We start from the raw sequence: 24,099 nt of genomic DNA, 5'->3' as shown, positions 1-24,099 counted from the left end.
AAAACTAATCTGTATTGTTAAAAGTCAGGATTTTGGTAATTCATGGTGTATAGAAGAAACTGGAAGATTATGGGGTAAGCGTATGGGGTGCTGGTCGTGTTCTGGTTACACGGGTGTGCTCAGTTTGTGCAAACTCAACGAACAACACATTGACATCCATTTCCTAATGGTATATTATACTTTAATTAAAAACGCTCAAAAAAATTAAACACAGAACTACCATATAATCCAGCAATTCCACTTCCAGGTATACACCCAAAAGAGTCAAAAGCAGAAGCTTGAACAGTTCGTACACCCACATTCATAGCAGCATTGTTCACAATAGCCAAAAAGTGGAGACAATGCAAGTGTCCTTCAGTGGTTGAATGAACAAACAAAAGGTGGTACATAGGTACATGCATACACCGAAATATTATTCAGCCTTAAAAAGAAAGGAAATTCTGGCCCAAGTAATATCACAGATAAACCTTGAAGACAGTACGGTAAATGAAATAAGCCAGTCACAAAAGGACAACCCTGCATGGTTCTGCTTAGCTGAGGTGCCTAGAGGAGTCAAATTCATAGAGACCGAAAGTAGAGTGGTGGGTGCCAGGGCTGGGGGACGGGGATGGGGAGTCAGAGTTTAATGGACACAGAGTTGTGTTTTTTTTTTGAGACAGAGTCTCACTTTGCTGCCCAGGCTAGAGTGAGTGCCGTGGCATCAGCCTAGCTCACAGCAACCTCAAACTCTTGGGCTCAAGCAATCCTCCTGCCTCAGCCTCCCAAGTGGCTGGGACTACAGGCATGCGCCACCATGCCCAGCTGATTTTTTCTATATATTTTTAGTTGGCCAATTAATTTCTTTCTATTTATAGTAGAGACGGGGTCTCACTCTTGCTCAGGCTGGTTTCGAACTCCTGACCTGGAGTAATCTGCCCACCTCAGCCTCCCAGAGTGCTAGGATTATAGGCGGGAGCCACCACGCTCGGCCGACACAGAGTTTCAGTTTGGGAAGATGAAAAAGTTCTAGAGAAGGATGATGGAGATGTTCATACAGATGTGAATGTACTTAATGCCACAGAATGCTACACCTAAAAATGGTTAATATTATACATTTTATATTACATATACTGCACATTTTTTTTTTTTTTAGTTGCTCTGTGGCCTGGGCTAGAGTGCAGTGGCGTCATCATAGCCCACAGCAACCTCAAACTCCTGAGCTCAAGCGATCGTCCTGCCTCAGCCTCCCGAGTAGCTGACACTACAGGTGTATTCCACCACACCTGGCTAATTTTTCTATTTTCTGTAGAGATGGGGTCTCACTCTTGCTCAGGCTGGTCTGGAACTCCTAAGCTCAAGTGATCCTCCCGCCTCAGCCTCCCAGAGTGCTAGGATTACCCGCATAAGCCACCACGCCCCGGCCCACAATTTTTTTAAAAGCTAAAAATAAATAAACTTACCTTAGATCACACCTGCTAGAAAGTTCCTGGCCAATATAGCTTTGCCTGGCTCCAAAGCCCCTACCTTGTCCTTGTCACCACAATGTCCTTTCTTTAAAGGCAATGCCTGTCTTAGTCCTCACTGACAGAGCAGAGGGCTGACAGGGCTGGATCTGTCATTTCCTTCTCTTCACCCAAGCATCCCCAACCTCTTGCTCATAGCCCCTTGCTGGATGTGGTTTGACAATGGGACCAGCCTCAAAATGACAACTTTTTTTTTTTTTTGAGACAGAGTCTCACTCTGTTGCCCAGGCTAGAGTGAGTGCCATGGCATCAGCCTAGCTCACAGCAACCTCAAACTCCTGGGCTCAAGCGATCCTCCTGCCTCATCCTCCCAAGTAGCTGGGACTACAGGCATGCACCACCATGCCTGGCTAATTTTTTCTATATATATTAGTTGGCCAATTAATTTCTTTCTATTTATAGTAGAGACAGGGTCTCACTCTTGCTCAGGCTGGTTTCGAACTCCTGACCTTGAGCAATCCGCCTGCCTCGGCCTCCCAGAGAGCTAGGATTACAGGCGTGAGCCACCGCACCCGGCCTCAAAATGACAACTTGACTCCATATAAAACATACTTATGTTTTTAAATTTCAGGTTAAGCTTTGAATCATCGTAAAATAATCAAGAAAAGGCATTTGTAGCACAAAATGATGACACAGTTATAAAATTATCATTTAAAATCCTGTGTAGAATTTATTGAAGAAATTTATTCAGAAAGATGTGGAAAGAGGATGAGGTTTGGACAAGCAATCTGGAGATGAGGAATTATTTTGGAAGGAGCTGTCGAGAGGTACAAAATATTGCACTGGCATAAACATTCGCTTCAGATGATGTTTACTCTTCCTAAAGAAGCCAGGAAGTTTCTCAAGAGAAGTTAGGCGGGTTTTCTGTGGGCTAGCAAGCCGACACCAACACCTGCCATCATGCACGTTGTTTGTACATCTGTGGAAGCAGGATGTAGATGCCATGTACGGCTCTGGGGTGATCTTTATTTTTATTTTTTATTATTTTTTTTTAAGACTAGTCAAGTGCAGTAGTGAGGAGGAGGGAAAGTAGTAGAACAAGGAGTTCAATCTGTAACTGACTGTGAATAATCACGTGAGATAACTCACTACCTTCAGACTAGCCATATTTTTATTTTTTTTTGAGACACTCTCACTCTGTCATCCAGGCTAGAGTGCCGTGGCGTCAGCCTAGCTCACTGCAACCTCAGCCTCCTGGGCTCAAGTGATCCTCTTGCCTCAGCCTCCCAAGTAGCTGGGACTACAGGCATGCACCACACCGGGCTCATTTTTACTATTTTTAGTAGAGATGGGGTCTCACTCTGCTCAGGCTGGTCTTGAACTCCTGAGCTCAAAAGATTCTCCCCGCCTCAGCCTCCCAGAGTGCTAGGATTACAGGCGTGAGCTACCGCGCAAGGTCTGATCTTTATAGGTTTTGATCCTATTGGTGAGAGTCAGGGAGTCAGCCTGAAGTAAGATCTTATGATGCGTCAACCAGTGACAATAAAGGATTCTGGGAATAAGTCTGGAGTGTGTTAAAAAAGAAAAAAAAGGAAGAAGTTAAGTCTAGACCCATATAGAGAAACAAGAAGACAGATGCCTGGGTCAGATAACGAATGTTCATGAAGAACAATCTGGAGGTGATGGTCGAAGGGCGCCAAGTTTCAGTTATGGAAGATCAATAAGTTCTAGAGATCTACCATATTCGTAGTGCCCATAGCTAACAATACCGTGCTGTACCCTTAAAATTTGCCAAGAGGGTAGATCTTATGTCAAGTGTTCTTACCACACATACGCAAATAATAACAATAATATCTGGGCCGAGACAGGAGGACCACTTGAGGCCAGGAGTTCAAGACCAGCCTGGGCAACACAGTGAGACAGCAAGAATCTGTCTCTACAAAAATATTTAAAAATTAGCCAGGCATGGTGATGCACACCTGTAGTCCTAGCTACTTGGGAGGCTAAAGCAGAAGGATTGTTTGGGCCCAAAACTTCAAGGTTACAGTGAGTTCATTGTACCACTATACTCCAGCCTGGGTGACGAGCGAGATCCTGTCTCTAAAAAAAATAATAATAATAATAGTACTAGGGGTGGAAGGAAACTTTGGGAGATGAGGGATAAGTGCTTAGCCTTGACGGTGATGATGGTTTTACCAGTGTGTGCTTATCCCCAAACTCGTCAAGTTATACAAATTAAATATGTACCCCTTTTTACACGTCAGTCATACCTCAATGAAGTGGTTTAAATTTTTTAAAAAAGAACAATTTAGGCCGGGCGCGGTGGCTCACTCCTGTGATCCTAGCACTCTGGAAGGCCGAGGAGGGAGGATGGCTCAAGGTCAGGAGTTCGAAACCAGCCTGAGCAAGAGCGAGATCCCGTCTCTACTAAAAATAGAAAGAAATTAATTGGCCAACTAAAAATATATAGAAAAAATTAGCTGGGCATGGTGGCACATGCCTGTAGTCCCAGCTACTCTCGAGGCTGAAGCAGGAGGATCGCTTGAGCCCAGGAGTTTGAGGTTGCTGTGAGCTAGGCTGATGCCAGGGCACTCTAGCCTGGGCAACAGAGTAAGACTCTGTCTCAAAAAATAAATAAACAAATAAATAAATAAAATTAAAAAATAAAAAGAACAACTTAGAAATAGACATGAAATTTGAAAACCAATGCATAAATACAAACGAGCAAAATAGCTCTGTGAGTGGAAGCAGCTGTCATTCTCCCAGTAAGCAAGCTGCCCACTCACACTGCTGTGCACATTACGTTTTGGTTGCTCTCCTCTGAGTATATTTCACAGTAAAGGGAAAGAAAGGTGCATTGTCTGAGCATAAGGACTAGGGTTGGGAGTGTTTATATTAATAATTGCTTTATGTAGTCATTCCTGCTGCGTTTGATCTTCACCATGTTGCAGTTCAGTCAGCAGCTGAAGATGAAGGCTGGCTGCTGTTTTCTATTTTTGTTTTTGATCTGACGGTTGCTGTTTTAGTGTTCTTCCTTCTCTGAAGTTGCAGGGTGGTTATGTTGATGCTGTGGTTTGGGGTGGAAGCCTGAAATGTCAGCAAAGCTCCTGGCTCCGCCCACCCTCCTGGGGAGGGGCAGAAACGTACCGAAAAGACCCGGGTCCTGTGCATTCCTGGGCAGATCTGGGCAACGTCAAAGAGAACCAGTGGGGCTCACGCTTGTCTGGACCTAACGAAAGCTCTCGCCTGAATTTATGGCAAGCAAGAGTGCTTAAAACAACCGCTGCTAATTTTGTTTGTTTGTTTATAAGTAGAGAGGCATGAGTCTTTCCCTCCTGGGTAAAAGCCAAATCAAGCAATTTGGTTCACTTCTCCTGGTGCCAACCCACCAACTTGAAAGTAGCAAGTAAGAACAGGGGGAAAGGCAACCGCTTTCTGGAAAACTCAGTTCAAATCTCTACATCTTAACCTTCTGGATCTTCCCATGATCCTCGTACCATGTAACGGATTATTTGTTGACTACAGTGCTGAATAATTTAGCAGCACTTTTTTATACCACCACACTCCTGGATTGGTTTGCTTAGTTCATTTAACCCGGCACCAGTTGTGTTAGCAGAACTCCATTCAATTTACCGCCTTTAATGAGCCCATTATATTTGCTTTGAAAGCCACCTGAAAATGAGTGTGCCTAAGCGAAAACACGTTTGGCAAGGCAATGCATTTTATAATTTCCTGCGGCAAAACTATAATCATGACTAGTGGTTACATTAGAGAAATAGATTCGGGACAGCAATGTCTCCTGATGTTAGTTAGACACTTTGACAATGAGCAAGAAATACAGTTCCTGTTAATGACGAGTTTCTTTCTCCATGGGAGGTGTGGGAACATAACGCTGCACCTCTGCCTCTCTGCTCACTGTCAGCAAGCTCACCGTTTCCCAATCAGACTTCTTTACTCACGACTATCTGGCGGCTGAAATATTTTGAGCGTGGGTTTAAGAGATTTTTTTTTTTTAACCTAAAAGCAAGCATAATCAAGAGAATAACTTTTTTCCCCCCCCCAGGTAATTCAAGAACTAAAACTGAAAACATAACATCTAGAAATTTACTTTCTTTCCATTTGCGTGGTCCTTTTCTTTATCTTATTGATGCCCCCAAATGCTAAAATTTTATTGTGTATATTATTTTATTTTATTATTTTTTTTGGAGACAGAGTCTTGCTTTGTTTCCCAGGCTAGAGTGAGTGCCGTGGCGTCAGCCTAGCTCACAGCAACCTCAAACTCCTGGGCTCAAGCAATCCTGCTGCCTCAGCCTCCTGAGTGGCTGGGACTACAGGCATGCACCACCATGCCCGGCTAATTTTTTCTATATATATTAGTTGGCCAATTAATTTCTTTCTATTTATAGTAGAGACAGGGTCTCGCTCTTGCTCAGGCTGGTTTCGAACTCCTGAACTCAAACGATCCGCCCGCCTCGGCCTCCCAGAGAGCTAGGATTACAGGCGTGAGCCACCAAGCCCGGCCATATTGTGTATGTTAGAGCATTATTTGGAAGTGGAAGCCAAGGGAGAATGTCTTTTTTTTTTTTTTTTTTTTTTTTGAGACAGAGTCTCACTTTGTTGCCCAGGCTAGAGTGAGTGCCATGGCGTCAGCCTGGCTCACAGCAACCTCAATCTCCGGGGCTCAGCGATCCTACTGCCTCAGCCTCCCAAGTAGCTGGGACTACAGGCATGCACCACCATGCCCGGCTAATTTTTTGTATATATATTTTTAGTTGGTCAATTAATTTATTTCTATTTTTGGTAGAGACGGGGTCTCGCTCAGGCTGGTTTTGAACTCCTGACCTTGAGCAATCCGCCCGCCTCGGCCTCCCAAAGTGCTAGGATTACAGGCGTGAGCCACCACGCCCGGCCAAGGGAGAATGTCTTATGTCATGACATAGGAAGCAGGTAGCCTCCTGGTGAATTTGGAGTGTATGAACCAGAGAAAGATTCTGGGAGGCACATGGATAGATTGGTAAAGGCAGGGCAGTCAGGGAAGAGCTTGGTGCTAGGATTTTGCACTAACTTGATGAAGCAGCATAGGGAATTCTACAGGTCTTTAAGCCAACCAAATGCAAGGACCCTTTGCAGAAAGTTACCGTCCCTAGGTTTTCTCAGCTTCATAGAGGAGTTAGATCATATCAGCATAGCCAAGTTGTCAAGTTGCCACATACATTGGGGCCAAAATGGTACATCTCTCCTCTGTATTCACTTCTCCTGACAGAAAATGACAAATTTCCTGACATCTCGTCTCAAGCAGAAGCAAGACCTACATATAACTTTCAGGGCAGCTAAACACTTTCTCTGGAGTGCCTGAACCCCTCAAAGCCTGGCCCAAACTCAACACCACTTCTGAGAAATTTTCACTCTGTTTAAAAGTTCTGAGCATCCAACTACATTATTTGAACAACAAACTATGTAAACATTCACTCATTTTAATATTAAACATCATGCCTCTAATCCTAGCACTCTGGGAGGCTGAGGCGGGAGCATTGCTCAAGGTCAGGAGTTCGAAACCAGCCTGAGCGAGACCTTTTCTCTACTAAAAATAGAAAGAAATTAATTGACCAACTAAAAATATATATACAAAAAAAAAAAAAAAAAAAATTAGCCGGGCATGGTGGTGCATGCCTGTAGTCCCAGCTACTCGAGAGGCGGAGGCAGTAGGATCACTTGAGCCCAGGAGTTTGAGGTTGCTGTGAGCTAGGCTGATGCCATGGCACTCACTCTAGCCTGGGCAACAAAATGAGTCTCTGTCTCAAAAAAAAAAAAAAATTAAACATATATAAAAGTTTACTACAAAATTAATCTTCTATATCCTTAATAAAAGTTGAGTTTGATAGTGGAAAATTCACATAGGTGTAATTGTAGTGTTTTATAATCATACTATACATTTTGGAGGTCAGCTGGAAATAAGGGAAGGAAGAATTGAGCAGGAAAAAAAGCTTCTTTTACTTTGCTCTGAAAACCCAAGATGTGCAACCCAAAGAGAACCAGGGGCTGCCAGGTTTCTCCATGTTTCAGAGAGAAGGTGCCTGCACAGCTCACGTGGCTCAAAGGGGCAGGAATGTTAATCATCCCCAGCGAAGTTGTCCCAAGTTGTTTTATTTATTTATTTATTTATTTATTTATTTATTTATTTATTTTGAGACAGAGTCTCACTCTGTTGCCCGGGCTGGAGTGCTGTGTGTCAGCCTAGCTCACAGCAACCTCAAACTCCTGGGCTCAAGCGATCCTCCTGCCTCAGCCTCCCAGAGTGCTAGGATTACAGGCATGAGCCACTGAGCCTAGCCTCCACCAGGAGTTCTTTTTTTTTTTTTTTCTTTCTTTCTTTAAATTATTTTACTTCTTTCTTATTTCTTTTTCTTCTTCTTTTTTTTTCTAACATTACATTATAACATTATACCCTGAATATGCTAAGAAGGAGTTCTTTTTTTTTTTTTTTTTTTGCAATTTCCCTGATTTTATTTTGTCTAAACCTTAATTTTCATTTAAACTGGGAGTGGCTTGGCAATATCTGGAGTCATCTGTGGTTGTCAGGACTAGGGGGTGAAAGGGTGCTGCTGGTGTCTACAGACACAGATAGGGATGCTGATGGACATGCTCCGGTGCATAGGACAGCTCCTCACTATCCAGAATTATCTGCCTCCAATTGTCAATACTGCCAAGGTTGAGAAACTCTCCTGCTCTGCACCCTTAATAAGTCCCTTTATTAAAATCTTTTCAAATTATCTAATTCAAGTGTGTCATCTGTTTCCAGCTGACTCATATGGTGCCAGATTCATGAAAGTTTAGATTCCTGGATTTCAGAACTGAACAAGGGATTGTGGACAGTGAGAGAAAATACAGGAGACTATCTTTATGTTCTAGGGCAGTAAAGGATTTCTCTTTTCTTTTCTTTTCTTTTTTTTTTTTTCTTGTGGCATCAGCCTAGCTCACGGCAACCTCAAACTCCTGGGCTCAAGCGATCCTCCTGCCTCAGCCTCCCAAGTAGCTGGGACTACAGGCATGCGCCACCACATCTGGCTAATTTTCTCTATTTTTAGTTGCCCAGCTAATTTCTTTGCATTTTTAGTAGAGCCAGGATCTCACTCTTGCTCAGGCTGGTCTTAAACTCCTGACCTCAAGTGATCCTCCCGCCTCGGCCTCCCAGAGTGCTAGGATTACAGGTGAGAGCTACCGAGCCCTGCCAGGAAAGGTTTTCTTAAGCAGAACTTGAGAAGCACAGAACTTTGATGAATTTGATTATATCGAAATTAATATGTCTGTTTCACAAAGGACACCATAGACAAATTAACAGATACCAGGTTGAGAGAGGATATTCAAAAATCTCTAAAACTGACAAGGAAGGGGCTAATATCTAGAACGTACAAGGAATACCTACAAATGAAAAAGGAGTTCTAATGAAAAAAACGGGCAAATAAATGCAAATTAAAACAATGATATCACTTTACACTCATTAGACTGGAACAATTTGAAAGTGGCATAATTTGAAGTGCTGGCAGGGATATTGGGGTCCACAGAAAGCACCCTGCTCTGTGGGGAGAGCAGAGCCACGTGCCTCCAACGTGAAGAGCAATATGGCGGCACCATGGCACATTGAAGAGGGAATACAGACCCCAGGACCCAGCAGTTCTTTCCCCAAATATACACCCAAAGGAATTCTCACAAGTCCATAAAGAAACAAGCAGCAATGTTCACCAGGGTGTTGTTGGGGAGTAAGGGGTGTTGGAGGCAGGCCTGTGTCTCTCACAGAAGACATAGGTAGGAAAACTATGGTGGGTGCTAGAATATTCTGTGGCTGCTAGAAGCAATAGGTAAGAATTGCTAGATCAGAAACAGAATGAGGTATATGACATAAAACCATTTTTATAAATTGATAATAACCCTGCACACCAAACAAACATGCACTTTTTTTTTTTGAGATAGAGTCTTGCTTTGTTGCCCAGGCTAGAGTGAGTGCCGTGGCGTCAGCCTAGCTCACAGCAACCTCAAACTCCTGGGCTCAAGTGATCCTCCTGCCTCAGCCTCCCGAGTAGCTGGGACTACAGGCATGCGCCACCATGCCTGGCTAATTTTTTCTATATATATTAGTTGGCCAATTAATTTTTCTATTTATAGTAGAGACGGGGTCTCCCTCTTGCTCAGGTTGGTTTTGAACTCCTGACCTCGAGCAATCCGCCCTCCTTGGCCTCCCAGAGTGCTAGGATTACAGGCGTGAGCCACCACGCCCGGCCAAAACATGCACATTTTAAGAAGAATACAGAACAAGGGAAGGCACAGTGAAAACAATAGAAAGAACAGTTGTTTATGGAAGAGAGGAAAACAGAAAGAGGAATGATGATAAAAAGGAATAAATTAAAAGGAATAAATTAGTGGCTTAGTGTAGTGCAAAGAGGACATTCCATCATGAACTGAGGTGTATGCCAATCTTCTGCACCTAAAAATCAGAAATGAAAACAGAAAAGTAAAGTAGAAGGGAAGGAGAGAGAGGGAGGGATGTATACATCTTAACTTGGAAGATATTAATATGTTGTACTAGGGCCAGGCTACTCAGGAGGCTAGTCCCAGCTACTCAGGAGGCTGAGGCAGAAGGATTGCTTGAGCCCAGGAGTTTGAGGTTGCTGTGAGCTAGGCTGACACCACGGCACTCACTCTAGCCTGGGCAACAAAGTGAGACTCTGTCTCAAAAAAAAAAGGCCATGATGGCTCACGCCTGTAATCCTAGCACTCTGGGAGGCCGAAGCGGGGCGGATAGCTCAAGGTCAGGGGTTCGAAACCAGCCTGAGCGAGACACGCCCCTCCTCCGTCTCTACCAAAAATAGAAAGAAATTAATTGACCAACTAAAAATACATATACCAAAAAAATTAGCCGGACATGGTGGCTCATGCCTGTAGTCCCAGCTACTCGGGAGGCTGAGGCAGGAGGATTGCTTGAGCCCAGGAGATTGAGGTTGCTGTGAGCTAGGCTGACGCCACGGCACTCACTCTAGCCTGGACAACAAAGTGAGACTCTGTCTCAAAAAAAAAAAAAAAAATGCGTTGTACTAAATCTTAATGGGAGGCACAAAACCTGCATGGATCAGGGGAAGGAAATGGGGAATACTGACTGCCAGCAAGGTCATTTGGAGCTTGCCCTCTACTGGTAACTGCCGAATGTTGCAGAGAACACAAAGTCCAAGTCTGCTAACCGGAGGGGCTGACCTGGCTCCCAAGGCAGGAACTAACCTCAGTTCGTGGCAGGTGGCAGTGTGTTGGGAAGATAGGGCAGAAACAGGAAACTTGGCTGGGTCTGTGACAGGAGGAGATTATTGTTTGGCTGTGAAAAATAGAAATACTGATCATTTCCTCCACCCTCTTTCACCTCAATGAAAGCTGTGAACCTGTGACCACTCGTTTCACCTGGCCTGGAGGATTCCCGGGACACAGGGCAGTCGGTGCCACACCCCCACAGTCTGGGCTAGCTGAGACAGTCCACCACCCTCATTCCGGTATCCTCGTTTTTTCTAGGAATAATAATAACAGTAGGTGACATTTATTTAGCACATTGTGCTCTTCATGTATTATGTCATTGTAATCTTCACACCAGCTTAGGAGGGAGGTATTTATTTACTTATTTAATTAATTTATTTAAATAAATAATTCAAAATATGAATTATTTATTCAATTCAAAATATGCAAGAAGGAAGAAAAACTATATGTATATGTAAGGGAAAAAGGGACAAATTATAAGCACAAAACAGATATGAAAATGAGTCCTAACTTTAAGAATAAATTTAACAAAAATAATGTAACAAGACTTTTAGGGATTTGAGTATATAGCTTTACCAAAAGACATTAAAGATGGGTTAAATAAATGAAGACATGTACAATGTTCATGAACAGGAAGACTCGATTTTATAAAGCTATCCATTTTCCTCAGACTTCTCAATAGGTGCAATACAATTTCAACAGGCCGGGCGTGGTGGCTCACGCCTGTAATTCTAGTTCTCTGGGACGCCAAGGCGGGTGGATCGTTTGAATTCAGGACTTCGAAACCAACCTGCCAATTAATAGAAAGAAATTAATTGGCCAACTAATATATATAGAAAAAATTAGCTGGGCATGGTGGTACATGCCTGTAGTCCCAGCTACTTGGGAGGCTGAGGCAGCAGAATCGCTTGAGCCCAGGAGTTTGAGGTTGCTGTGAGCTAGGCTGACGCCACGGCACTCACTCTAGCTTGGGCAACAAAGTGAGACTCTCAAAACAAAAACAAAAATAAATTCAACAAATTTCCCAATATTTAATGTATATATGTGTATGTGTCTAACTTGATAAACTGACTCTAAAATATTGATAAGAAATAGCAAGAAAATAAAACAAAAAACCCAATTCCAGACACTCTTATAAAAGAAGAGCAAGGTAGGAGACTCATCAACAAGATCTAGAGAAATATTTATAAAGTTAAAATAACTAATAAAATATTGTATTAGCCCAGGAATAGTCAAGCAATAGATAGAACAGAGAATCCAAAACCAGATCGAACAAGTATTGATACTGTTGTGGCAGTGTGTACAGTTAGCGTTACAGATCTTATCCATCTGACCGGGGAAAGAACCCAGCGGCACGGCACACGAATAGTAGGACAGCCTTTATTCTTCGACAGCAGACTCAGCACACCTAGTATCACAATAGCTGTCTTCATGTCTTCTGATGTTCTCCCCTTCCTGCTCTTCTGCCCCTGCTTTTATACCCTTGGTAGGGCTCAAGAAGCATCCAATCAGCAACAAGCTTTAACATCCAACGAACAACAAGCTTTAACATCCAATCAAAAACAGTGGGATTCAAAAATTACCCAATCAGGATCACACAAACAGGATGGCCGGAAAAAGGCAGCGGCTAGTGAGCCTGGGATCCCCACGGCTCGAGGGGTCCTGGTGCGGATGTGTGCTGCAGGCCTGGCCCCAACAGCATGCCTCTAACTGGCCATGTGCAGCGCTGGCCTGCGGAGATGCGGAACTACGGGGAGGCGGCAAACGGCCAGGCCCCATCCTGGCGCCCGCCATTTTCCGCATCAATACCTGATATGACAGAGATAACATTGCAGATCAATAGGGAAACCAGAGAAAATTTAATAAAAATAGAAAAATTGTGTTTCCACACTGAAAATGAAATAGATCCTAAATCACAGGGCACAGGGAAATCAATTCTGGATAATTTAAGAACTTAAATGTGAAAACTAAAACTTTGAAATTTTCAAAATAAGGGCAGAAATGTTTTGTCTTTTAAAGGAGATTTCTTAATAAAGATCCCCAAAGTGGCTGGGCGTGGTGGCTCACGCCTATAATCCTAGCACTCTGGGAGGCCGAGGCAGGCGGATCACTCAAAGTCATGAGTTTGAAACCAGCCTGAGCAAGAGCAGACCTCGTCTCTACTAAAAATAGAAACAAGTTAATTGGACAACTAAAAATATATAGAAAAAATTAGTCGGGCTTGATGGCGCATGCCTCTAGTCCCAGCTACTTGGGAGGCTGAGGCAGAAGGATTGCTTGAGCCCAGGAGTTTGAGGTTGCTGTGAGCTAGACTGACACCATAGCACTCTAGCCCGGGCAACAGAGTGAGACTCTGTCTCAAAATAAAATAAAATAAGACTCCAAAAGCACAAATCACTTAGTAAAAGCTTGATAAATGTGACTATATTAAACTGAAGACTGTAGGCCAGGCACAGTGGCTTACACCTATCATCCTAGCACTCTGGGAGGTTGAGGCAGGAGAATTGCTTGAGCTCAGGAGTTCGAGGCCAGCCTGAGCAAGATTGAGAATCCTCATTTCTACTAAAAATAGAAAAAATTAGGCCGGGCGCGGTGGCTCACGCCTGTAATCCTAGCTCTCTGGGAGGCCGAGGCAGGCGGATTGCTCGAGGTCAGGAGTTCGAAACCAGCCTGAGCAAGAGCGAGACCCCGTCTCTACTATAAATAGAAAGAAATTAATTGGCCAACTAATATATATAGAAAAAATTAGCCGGGCATGGTGACGTATGCCTGTAGTCCCAGCTACTTGGGAGGCTGAGACAGAAGGATTGCTTGAGCCAGGAGTTTGAGGTTGCTATGAGCTAGGCTGACGCCATGGCACTCACTCTAGCCTAGGCAACAAAGTGAGACTCTGTCTCAAAAATATATATATATATTAGAAAAAATTAGCCAGGTGTGGTGGTGCACATCTGTGGTCCCAGCTACTCAGGAGGCTGAAGCAGGAGGATCACTTGAGCCCAGGAGTTTGAGGTTGCTGTGAGCTAGGTTGATGCCATGGCACTCTAGCCCAGGAAACAGAGCGAAACTCTGTCTCCAAAAAAGAAAAAGATTACTATCTTGAATACGTGTAGAACTAGTAATAAATTATAAAAAATCAAACAACTCAATAGATAAATGAATAAAAGTTGCATAGTTGATTATAGACAAAAACACAATTAACCACAATTAACACACAAAAACATGCTCAACCTCATTAGTAATCAGAAAGTACAAATTAGAAATTGTAATGTGATATGCAGACTGGCCAAAAGAAAAAAATAACAATTCCAACAACCCCACAGTACCTAGTATTACAAAGCAGAAAATTGAGGACTCACTCAAGGCTATTGGAACTGTACATTGATATAACTACTTAGTGAAACAATTTTGCATTATCCATTAAGTTGAAGATGAATATTTCTTATATCCTAGCAATTCTGATTCTGGGATCTCCCCTAGAGAAATTCTTGCTCATGTACACAAGAAGATATGCATGAGAATGTCTCTAGCTGTACCCATTGTTGTTAGGGAGAAAACAAAACAACCCACCTATTCACCACCAGGAAAATGGATAAATTGTGGTCTATACATTTAATGAAATACTATAATATATTCAACTGCAATATTTAATGAACTGTAGCTACATTCCCTAACATAGATAATGCTCACAAACATAATGTTGTGTGAAAGAATAGGTTACAGCTGGGTGCAGCGGCTCATGCCTGCAATCCTAGCGCTTTGGGAGGCCAAGGCAGGAACATCACCTATGGCCAGAAGTTGGAGCCTAGCCTTAGCAACGTAGCAAGACCCTGTCTCTACAAAAAAAAAACATTTTTTAAAAATTAGCTGGGCGTGGTGACATGCGCCTATAGTCCCAGCTACTTGGGAAGCTGAGGCAGGAGGATCACTAGAGTCTAGCAGTTAAGATTACAGCAAGCTATGATCACTCCACTGTACTTCAGCTTGGGTGACAGAGCAAGATACTGTCTCAAGAAAAAAAAAAAAAAAGAAAAGAAAAGAAAAAATAAGTTACAGAAGAAATACCTACGATATGATTCCATTTATGTAAAGATTCAAAAGCATAAAAGCAATTGGTCAAATAATCCTTAACGGTTACTGTATAATTTGTACTTTGTAATATCTGGTAGTTGCATGGTTCGTTAAGCTTCAGGCTTACAGAAAATTAAGCATTAACTATGATGCCAGGTTAAAAAAAAATCTGCCAAATCAAAACGTTTAAAATTCATCTACTAAATTTTAGAAAATATCCATGTAGGAAATTAGAGAGATTATGTTAGGCCATCTTTAAAATGCCATTGGTAAATCGTACTCTATCCTCAATTCCTGCACCTCCCCAGGCCATCTGAGCATGAAAGACTGTCACCTACCCTCACCCGCTGCCTGTAACGCTTGTCCCAGTGTTATTTGTCCGCCGCATGCCTAGCCCATCGGAACGCTCGGGCTGCACCGCGTCCCTGGAGAAGGCTGAGCGACATGTCCAGGGCACAGATCCCGGCTCTGGTGTTTGGTGTCGGGGGATTCGGAGCCCTCGTAGCTGCCACAGTGTCCAATGAGTGGAAAGTCACCACCCGCGCATCCTCCGTGGTAACTGCCACTTGGGTCTACCAGGGTCTGTGGATGAACTGCGCAGGTAACGCGTTGGGTTCTTTCCATTGCCGGCCACATTTTACTATCTTCAAAGTAGAAGGTAAATACAATGGCTTTGTTTGGGGTGGAAGGAAAATGCTGCTTTTGCCCCCCAGCCACGCCGAGGTAGCTGTTAACTCTGGGAAGACTGAGTGCTGAATCAAAATGCCAGGATTTGCCTAGGATGGATGGGTGCATGCATATGGGTTGAAAAAAAAAATTAAATCATTAATTTCATTTGAAAAGGCATATTTAAGAACAACCTTATGAGTCTTTTAGAAATACCCAATGCAAATAATAGACTCCAAAGGAAAGAGTGGAGGTGGCTAGATTGTTTTAAAAGCCCATTTCAATTTGCCTTGGGTTATGGAGGAATCTTGATGTGTCGTCTACCCTGTGTTGAAAGAGCTCTCATTGGTTTAAACTCCTCTCCCCACTCAGTGTGTGTGTGTGTGTGTGTGTGTGTGTGTGTGTGTAAATCATAGTTTGTTCTAAATTCCTGATAAGGGAAGGAATTCTATTTTCAGAGTATTCCCATCTTTCTTTTAAAATAGTGTTTCGTGATAAAATAACAGCAAGAAAATTAAAAAAGTAAAGAGAAAGAAAATGCCATGAACTTTCCCTTTTTGTTGCTTGGTTTTATTTATTTTAAAACTATGTGGGGCAAACTTTCATCTTTGGGTATATTAGAAACTCTATTACAAGTATATGTATTTTTATAATTTTTTATTTATTTTTATTTTATTTTATTTATTTATTTATTTTGAGACAGAATCCCACTCTGTTGCCCAATCTAGAGTGCTGTGGTGTCAGCCTACCTCACAGCAACTTCAAACTCCTGGGCTCAAGTGATCCTTCTGCCTCAGCCTCACAAATAGCTGGGACTACAGGCATGCCCGGCTAATTTTTTCTATATTTTTAGTTGTCCAATTATTTTCTTTCTATTTTTAGTAGAGATGGGATCTCCCTCTTGCTCAGGCTGGTTTCAAACTCCTGACCTTGAGCGATCCACCTGCCTCGGCCTCCCAGAGTGCCTAGGATTACGGGCGTGAGCCACCGCGCCCGGCCAAGTATATGTATCTTAAAGAGGAAACATTTAAAATAAAAGATATTTTCATACCTCAGAATACCTATAGGGAAGTAATTGTTATTTACTTCTATGTCATTATGAGAATCACTGTCTGCCTCTGCCATGTGCAAAATTATTTTTTTAATGAAGCGAAAATGAGATTCAGAAACTATAGAAAGTTAGCAAGTCTACTCCACAGACAGAGCAGAGGAAGTTCTCCCTGCAGAAGAGAACCAGTCCTGCGAATCTGATACATTTATAAATATGCCACAATTGTGGGTTTATTCTGTTCAAAATTGCCCCGGATTTTATTTGTAAAATATAGACTTTTCATAATCAAGGGGTAAAACTGTACCTTGGCCCCAGTAAAGAAAATGAAATAAAATTTTAACTAAGAAGTTACTAAAGCATAATATTTTATGGGACTTTGTGTCAAGTATGCACATCATTAGTCTACGGGGAGTGCCAAGGAATAAAGGGAGAACACTTAATTAAAGCCAGGGGATTTTCTAATGTCCATCAACAGGAACGTTCAAGCTTGGATACCTCAGTAAGGGCCTCAAATAACATGTACTTTCCTAAGTAGCCATTCGAGGTATCAATGCTATGTCTCTCTTCAGTCCCACCTTCTAAACTGATTTTGAGGTATTTCAAAACCATTCCTTCTGCTATAGAAAATTTCCCTAGAAACAGGGAAAGTTTTTAAGGGAAAAGAGAAGTGTTTGTGGAGACTGTTGTCATTCTGCGCCTCTTGTGGTCGCTCTTCCCCTGTGGGCCCCTCCAGGCCCATTCCCACCTTGGGCAGCAAGTAGAAGATGTGGCCTGTGGTAAGTCTGGTTTTTCTTTTGTTTTATAACTGGTTTTATATTTTTTAAAGAATGTTTTGTCTTAATACATTCCATTCTCTATTTCTTAATAAAACACAGTTATTGTGAAAATCATGTGTTCAACTGTAGCTCCAGAGTGGTTTTTAGAACCATGATAGATTTCTGTTTGACTTCAGTGGCTACTTCCCCAAACACATCTTAGAAAACACAGAGTTAGGCAGGCAAGGTGGCTCATACCTGTAATCCCAGCACTTTGGGAGGCAGAGGTGGGAGGATTGCTTGAGGCCAGCAGTTCGAGACCAGCCAGAGCAAGAACAAGATCCTCTCTCTACAAAAAATAGAAAAATTAGCTAGGTGTGGAGGCACATGCCTGTGGTCCCAGCTACTAGGTAGGCTGAGGCAGAAGGATTATTGAGCCCAAGAGTTTGAGGTTGCAGTGAGCTACAATGATGCTACTGTACTCTAGCCCAGGTGACAGAGTGAGACCCTGTCTCAAAAAAAAAAAAAAAGAAAAAAAAAAGGGAAAAAGATTCTGTGTAAGAACTGACCATGAAAAAGAAAAAGAAAAAAAAAGAAAACACAAAGTTAGAAATTTTATTACTAAATAGTATTAATGGGCTGGGCGAAGTGTCTCATGCCTGTAATCCTAGAACTCTGGGAGGCTGAGGCGAGTGGATCATTTGAGCTCAGGATTTTGAGATCAGCCTGAGCAAGAGAGAGACCCTCTCTCTACTAAAATTAGAAAGAAATTAGCTGGACAACTAAAATATGTAAATTTATTAAAATTGTAAAAATTAAAAAAATATAGTATTAATGGTGGTCCAAATAATCTCCCAACCTCAAAAAGTAAGTAACCTTAAAAGTAAGGTTCATTTTGCTTATTGATTGTGTAATTTATTCTATACCTGCTGCATATTGCACATAAGAGACAATTTGAAAAATCTTGTCCACTGACAATGCTTTCATTAGAACATATAAAATTAACATAATCTTTCCACTTTCTTCCTCCTGAATTGAAATCTTTTTTTTTGAGACAGAGTCTCACTTTGTTGCCCAGGCTAGAGTGAGTGCCATGGCGTCAGCCTAACTCACAGCAACCTCAAACTCCTGGGCTCAAGTAATCCTCCTGCCTCAGCCTCCCGAGTAGCTGGGGCTACAGGCATGCGCCACCATGCCCGGCTAATTTTTTCTATATATATTAGTTGGCCAATTAATTTCTCTCTATTTATAGTAGAGACAGGGTCTTGCTCTTGCTCAGGCTGGTTTCGAACTCCTGACCTCGAGCAATCCTCCCACCTCGGCCTTCCAGAGTGCTAGGATTACAGGCGTGAGCCACAGCGCCCGGCCTGAATAGAAATCTTTATGAAAGAGACAGTTTACTGCAGGTATCTATTTTCAGTATCGGGAACGCTGATTCATATTTCCAGAGGAAATGGGACTCACAGATTTGGACTTCCTTATTCTCGTGGAGCCATTGCTGGTTGTTTTTCCTTTTTTCCTGTTTGAAAACATAACAATGGGGGAGTTGGGAAAGTTATATATGCCAATAATCTCTCAAATAACACAAGAATTTCAAATTGAGAAAAGAACTCAGAAGTCAATGAAGAATGAAAATAAATGGTTACATCACCTTTTAAAATAATAAACTATTTAAGCCTGCATTGTAAATGTGAGATAAATCTTAGACTTGGGCCAGATTAAGCCTCTTCTAAGAAAGAAAAGCAGAAAGTCTTTATAAACTGTCAAGAGTTTTTGTTTGTTTGTTTTTCCCTTGCTGGTTACATAACTTCATTGCTGGAGTCATACCTTCTCATAGCTAACTAACCCTTTTGGATGCCCCAGGGTAGCCACAGTTTTTTAGGGCTTCATTTGGATTAATAGTAGTTACATCCTTTAAAGATTTGATGTAAGCACACAGCTTTTGGGGCAAAGAGCATTCATAGCTATTGTGAAAAATACAGGCCACCTTCAACTACACTGTGAAATAAATTTCAGGACAACATAACAGGGGCACCAGCAATTCAATCCTCATTGCGGCATGAAAGCTTCTTGGTCAAAATGCAAAGCCAATTCGCTGTCTTCAGACACAAAGTCTACTGTAGGGTAGGTCTCCTGTTTTGCTGTGTTTTGTTTTTCTTTTTCTTTTTTTTTTTTTTTAAGCCTCTAAACATTTGGCATCTTTTTTTTTTTTTTGAGACAGAATCTCACTTTGTTGCCCAGGCTAGAGTGAGTGCCGTGGCGTCAGCCTAGCTCACAGCAACCTCAAACTCCTGGGCTCAAGCAATCCTCCTGCCTCAGCCTCCCAAGTAGCTGGGACTACAGGCATGCACCACCATGCCCGGCTGATTTTTTCTATATATATTAGTTGGCCAATTAATTTCTTTCTATTTATAGTAGAGACGGGGTCTCGCTCTTGCTCAGGCTGGTTTTGAACTCCTGACCTGGAGCAATCCTCCCGCCTTGGCCTCTCAGAGTGCTAGGATTACAGGCGTGAGCCACGGCACCCGATCTGAGTTTTGTTTTTCTCTAACATCGACGGTAATAGGGATGTTCCAACTATGGAAGTAAAGCCTCTCTCCTAGTAGGGAGAGCAGCAGTGATTTCTGAAGGGGAAGGCCGCATTCTTGAAGCAGTGCTGCGAGGAGGGAGGAAACCTAATTGTGGTCGCCTTGGGACAGACACTTGATCTGTTTTGTTCATCCTGTGCTCCTGGCACATGGTGGGCTCTGGATATATGTCTGGAAATGACTGAATGAACAAAATGATAGAGATAGTTCATGATGGGGGCAAAATTGTATTCCTGGAGGAAGGCTGGAGCGTGCTGAGTCGAGAAGTGAGTTAGGAAATGTGTTTGGGCAACCGAAAGGAAGATCGCTGGATTACAACCTGGCAGACACATTCTGGCTCTTTTTATTTTAATTTAATTTATTTATTTATTTTGAGACAGAGTCTGGCTCTGTTGCCTGGGCTAGAGTGCCGTGGTGTCAGCCTAGCTCACAGCAACCTCAAACTGCTGGGCTCAAGCGATCCTCCTGCCTCAGCCTCTTGAATAGCTGGGACTATAAGAGGGCATCATAACACCCGGCTAATCTTTCTATTTTTAATAGAGATGGAGTCTCGCTCTTGCTTGGGCTGGTCTTGAACTCCTGAACTCAAGCAATCCTCCCACTTCAGCCTCCCAGAGTGCTAGGATTACAGGCATGAGCCACCGTGCCCGCATAAGTATTTTTTATGATGGGATTTAAGAAGCACAATAATTTAGAGCCTTGCTTCTTGAAGTGTGGTCCACAGACCAGCAGCCTATATATTCCTTGGGAGCATGCTTGAAATTCAGAATCTCAGGCCCTTCCCACAGACCTATTAAATCAGAATCTGCAATTTTACCAGATGTTCAAGTGTCTCCTATGCACATTAAAAGTTTTTATAAAGTATGAAATCATAGTGGTTTTATTTGTATTCATTACAAAGTATCTGCAAGAATTACTGACGAGCAAATCCATAGAAGATCTGAGAATATCAATATGCTTCTTAGTCACAAATAATGAAGATTTGCATACAAGGTACACTGAGCTTCTGAAATTTCTTGGCTCTCAGAATATTCAGAAATACAAGGTCTGTCCAGACAGTATCCAGCCGTGTAATGTATTTTCATTATATTAACAATGGCTGCATACTTTCCGGACAAATCTCATAGAATAAAATAACTTTTGTTCGATTAGTTAGAAGTGACAATGTCAAATGAAAAGATAAATTGTAATATTCATGGCAACATACATAGTATTTTACAATGTAATATATGTAAAATAAATGTAAATATGAATATTACATGCACATTAAAAAGTTTGAGAAATCTTTGTTTAGAGCTTGGACTTAGGAGTCGTGAACTCAACAGTGACTAACTCTCTGAGTGTCAATGTTCTTGCCTGCTAAATGGCGATTCAGTGAGATGAGACAGGCAAGGTGCTTCATACATGAAGAAGGCTGTTCATAAATGGTAGCCATTGTTACCATGAACACCTCTTTCAATGCCTGGAAAGTTCCCATCTCAACTGTACAAAGGTGGCCATTACTCTGCTCCAACTATTTGTTTCCATCCAGGACTGCAGCAGCTGCTTCCTAGAATGCAAAACCTGATGGAAGCATGCCTCTGTGGCTTCGCTGCATGCCCTATGTCATAACTGTCATGACGTAAAGGGTATTGTGCTCTTGGACTATAGTGTGTGCTTGGGATTTGCTATAGCAGATAAGGCAAGAGCGCTCTGGGTTTCTCAGTCAGGTTCTCATTAATCAGAGATGTGGGTCTGTTCTTTGTGTCACAGGGGAGGCAGGTCCCCACCACGCCCAGGGCGTGTTTGTGTGCTGGGCCATCAAAAAGGACAAATGTTTACTTGAATATTCCTAGCCCTGAGGACTGGGAAAAAGGACTTGGGACAGACAGTTTAATATATTGGTTTGAACTGTAGCTCTTCATAGTTCCAGTTAACCACACAAATTTGAGAAAATTACTTAACCTTTCATAGACTCGATCTTCTCATTTGTAACTGGGGCCGATGTTACTTACATCATGGGGTTGTTGTCAGGGTTCAATGAAATGATAACGTGAAATACTTCCTGGCACATCTTGGGCCGCTATCATGATAATAAGTTAGCTCCCACGTTAGTAGTGATGACTTTGATTGTGTAACCTGAGATTGCTGGTTTGGGTGGTTTTTAAATGCACATACACTGTACTGTACATTTTACAAAGTGCTTTCATATACACTGTTTTATTTATCCAAAAGACTGATATTCCATAGTCTCCATTTTTTTTTTTTGAGAGTCTCACTCTGTTGCCTGGGCTAGAGTGCTGTGGTGTCAGCCTAGCTCACAGCAACCTCAAACTCCTGGGCTCAAGTGATCCTCCTGCCTCAGCCTCCCAAGTAGCTGGGACTACAGGCATGTGCCACCATGCCCAGCTAATTTTTTCTATATTTTTTTAGTTGGCCAATTAATTTATTTCTAATTTTAGTAGAGACGGGGGTCTTGCTCTTGCTCAGGCTGGTTTCAAACTCTTGATCTTGAGCGATCCTCCCGCCTCAGTCTTCCAGTGTGCTAGGATTCCAGGCATGAGCCACTGTGCCTGGCCCATAGTCTACATTTTATATGCAAAGCAACCAAAACTTGACAGAGATCATAGTCATAACTTTGTATGGTCTTTTATAAATCTTTTTGGGAAAATATTCAGCATTTAAAACTAGCTCCCAATGGCCAGGTGTGGTGGCTCACGTCTATAATCCTAGCACTCTGGGAGACCAAGGCAGGAGGATTGCTTGAGCTCGGGAGTTCGAGACCAGCCTGAGCAAGGACAAGACCTCGTCTCTACTAAAAATAGAAAGAAATTAGCCAAACAACTAAAAATAGAAAAAATTAGCCAGGCATGGTGGCACATGCCAGTAGTCCTAGCTACCTGGGATGCTGAGGCTGGAGGATCGCTTGAGCCCAGGAGTTTGAGGTTGCTGTGAGCTAGGCTGACATCATGGCATTCTAGCCCAAGCAAGAGAGTGAAACTGTGTCTCAAAAAAAAGAAATGACATAGATGAGAGAATCAGGCAAGGACATTAAAATAATTATAACTATATTCCACATGCTCAAAAAGAAGGTAAATAAAATCATAATTAGAGAAATCAAAGATTTTTAAAAAAATACAAATAAAAAAAATAAAACTAGCCCCTAAGCTTGTGTTTAAGTCCCAGCTCTGTCACAAACTTTCTGTTTGACTTTGGATACATCCCTTGAATTCACTTTGTTTTCTTTTCTTCTCTGTAGGACAATGATGGTGACAATAATGATATCTAGTTATATACTCCAAAAGCTTGGGGGGAAGATCAAAGAAAAGAATTTTATTATATGACATAGACTAGTATGTCTTTTAAAATGTACCTAGGATTTGTTTTAATCAGGTATGGTAAGACACACAGAGACAGAAATGGCTGTCATAAAGGAAAAAGTTCTTTTTCTCTTTTTTTCTTCTTCTTCTTCTTTTTTTTTTTTAATTATGCAGACAGAGTCTTATTCTGTCACCCCAGGATAGAGTGCCGTGGCGTCAGCCTAGCTCACAGCAACCTCAAACTCCTGGGCTCAAGCGATCCTCCTGCCTCAGTCTCCCAAGTAGCTGGGACCACAGGCATGCGCCACAGTGACCAGCTCAGAAAGAAGTTTTTATACTTATAGATCCCTAGAAGCAAGAACCTTGATCGTGATTTTTGTGGGAGGGAATGGGCGAGGCAGGGTAATCAGGGTAAGTAGTTTTAGGATTGGCCAGTTTGAATAATTTCAGCAGACTCAGGAGTGTGGGGCTGTTCCAGGATGTCTGGTTGCCTGGCCTGGCGATCAGGGCAGGGGAGTATGTGCTTGATGTGTGAGCTCTGGAGAAAGGAGGTGGGTGGGGCTGCTGGGTTGCATATAAAAGGTGTGCTTGTAGGGGCCGTCTCCCCCCAGTCAGCCAGATCCCAGATGCTTAGAGCATCAGAAATACAGACAATAAGAAAAGAGAGTTAATACAATGCAGATATTGGATCTTTGGTGTTGTTCCCCTAGGTAGGGCAGCAAGGCGTGGGTTTTGCTGTTCCCTCTCTCCTTTAGGGTTTCACAGGCTTATCTGATTTTCTCATGGTGAATATTTAGTGTAGAAAAGGTTCAAGCGTATCTTTCACAGGATTTATCGCTCCTCTCCTGCTGCTGCCCATCTGGCCGTACATGCGGCAAGTCAACTGTACTGTCTCCTTGGGACAGATCCTGTTTCCCCCTCATTGACTCAGTCTCGTCC

General features: G+C 42.4%; 1 protein-coding gene across 2 annotated transcripts in view; it reads left to right on the top strand.

Annotated features, from left to right (window-relative positions):
• The first annotated feature begins 15,064 nt into the window (after positions 1-15,064).
• The window catches only part of CLDN10 (claudin 10), a 125,963-nt gene continuing 116,928 nt past the window's right edge, over positions 15,065-24,099 (top strand). The window contains exon 1 of one of the 2 annotated variants that reach the window (XM_012769739.2): positions 15,065-15,459. In XM_012769739.2, coding sequence (XP_012625193.1) covers positions 15,246-15,459 — 214 coding nt within the window. In that variant the 5' untranslated portion in view covers positions 15,065-15,245. The remainder of the gene's footprint in view (positions 15,460-24,099) is intronic. The other variant, XM_012769740.3, reaches the window with a different exon arrangement.

The sequence above is a fragment of the Microcebus murinus genome, chromosome 13 (assembly GCF_040939455.1).
Source record: "Microcebus murinus isolate Inina chromosome 13, M.murinus_Inina_mat1.0, whole genome shotgun sequence".
Taxonomy (NCBI): Eukaryota; Metazoa; Chordata; class Mammalia; order Primates; family Cheirogaleidae; genus Microcebus; species Microcebus murinus.
The sequence above is the reverse complement of the archived record's forward strand: the minus strand, read 5'-3'. Positions and strand labels throughout refer to the sequence as shown.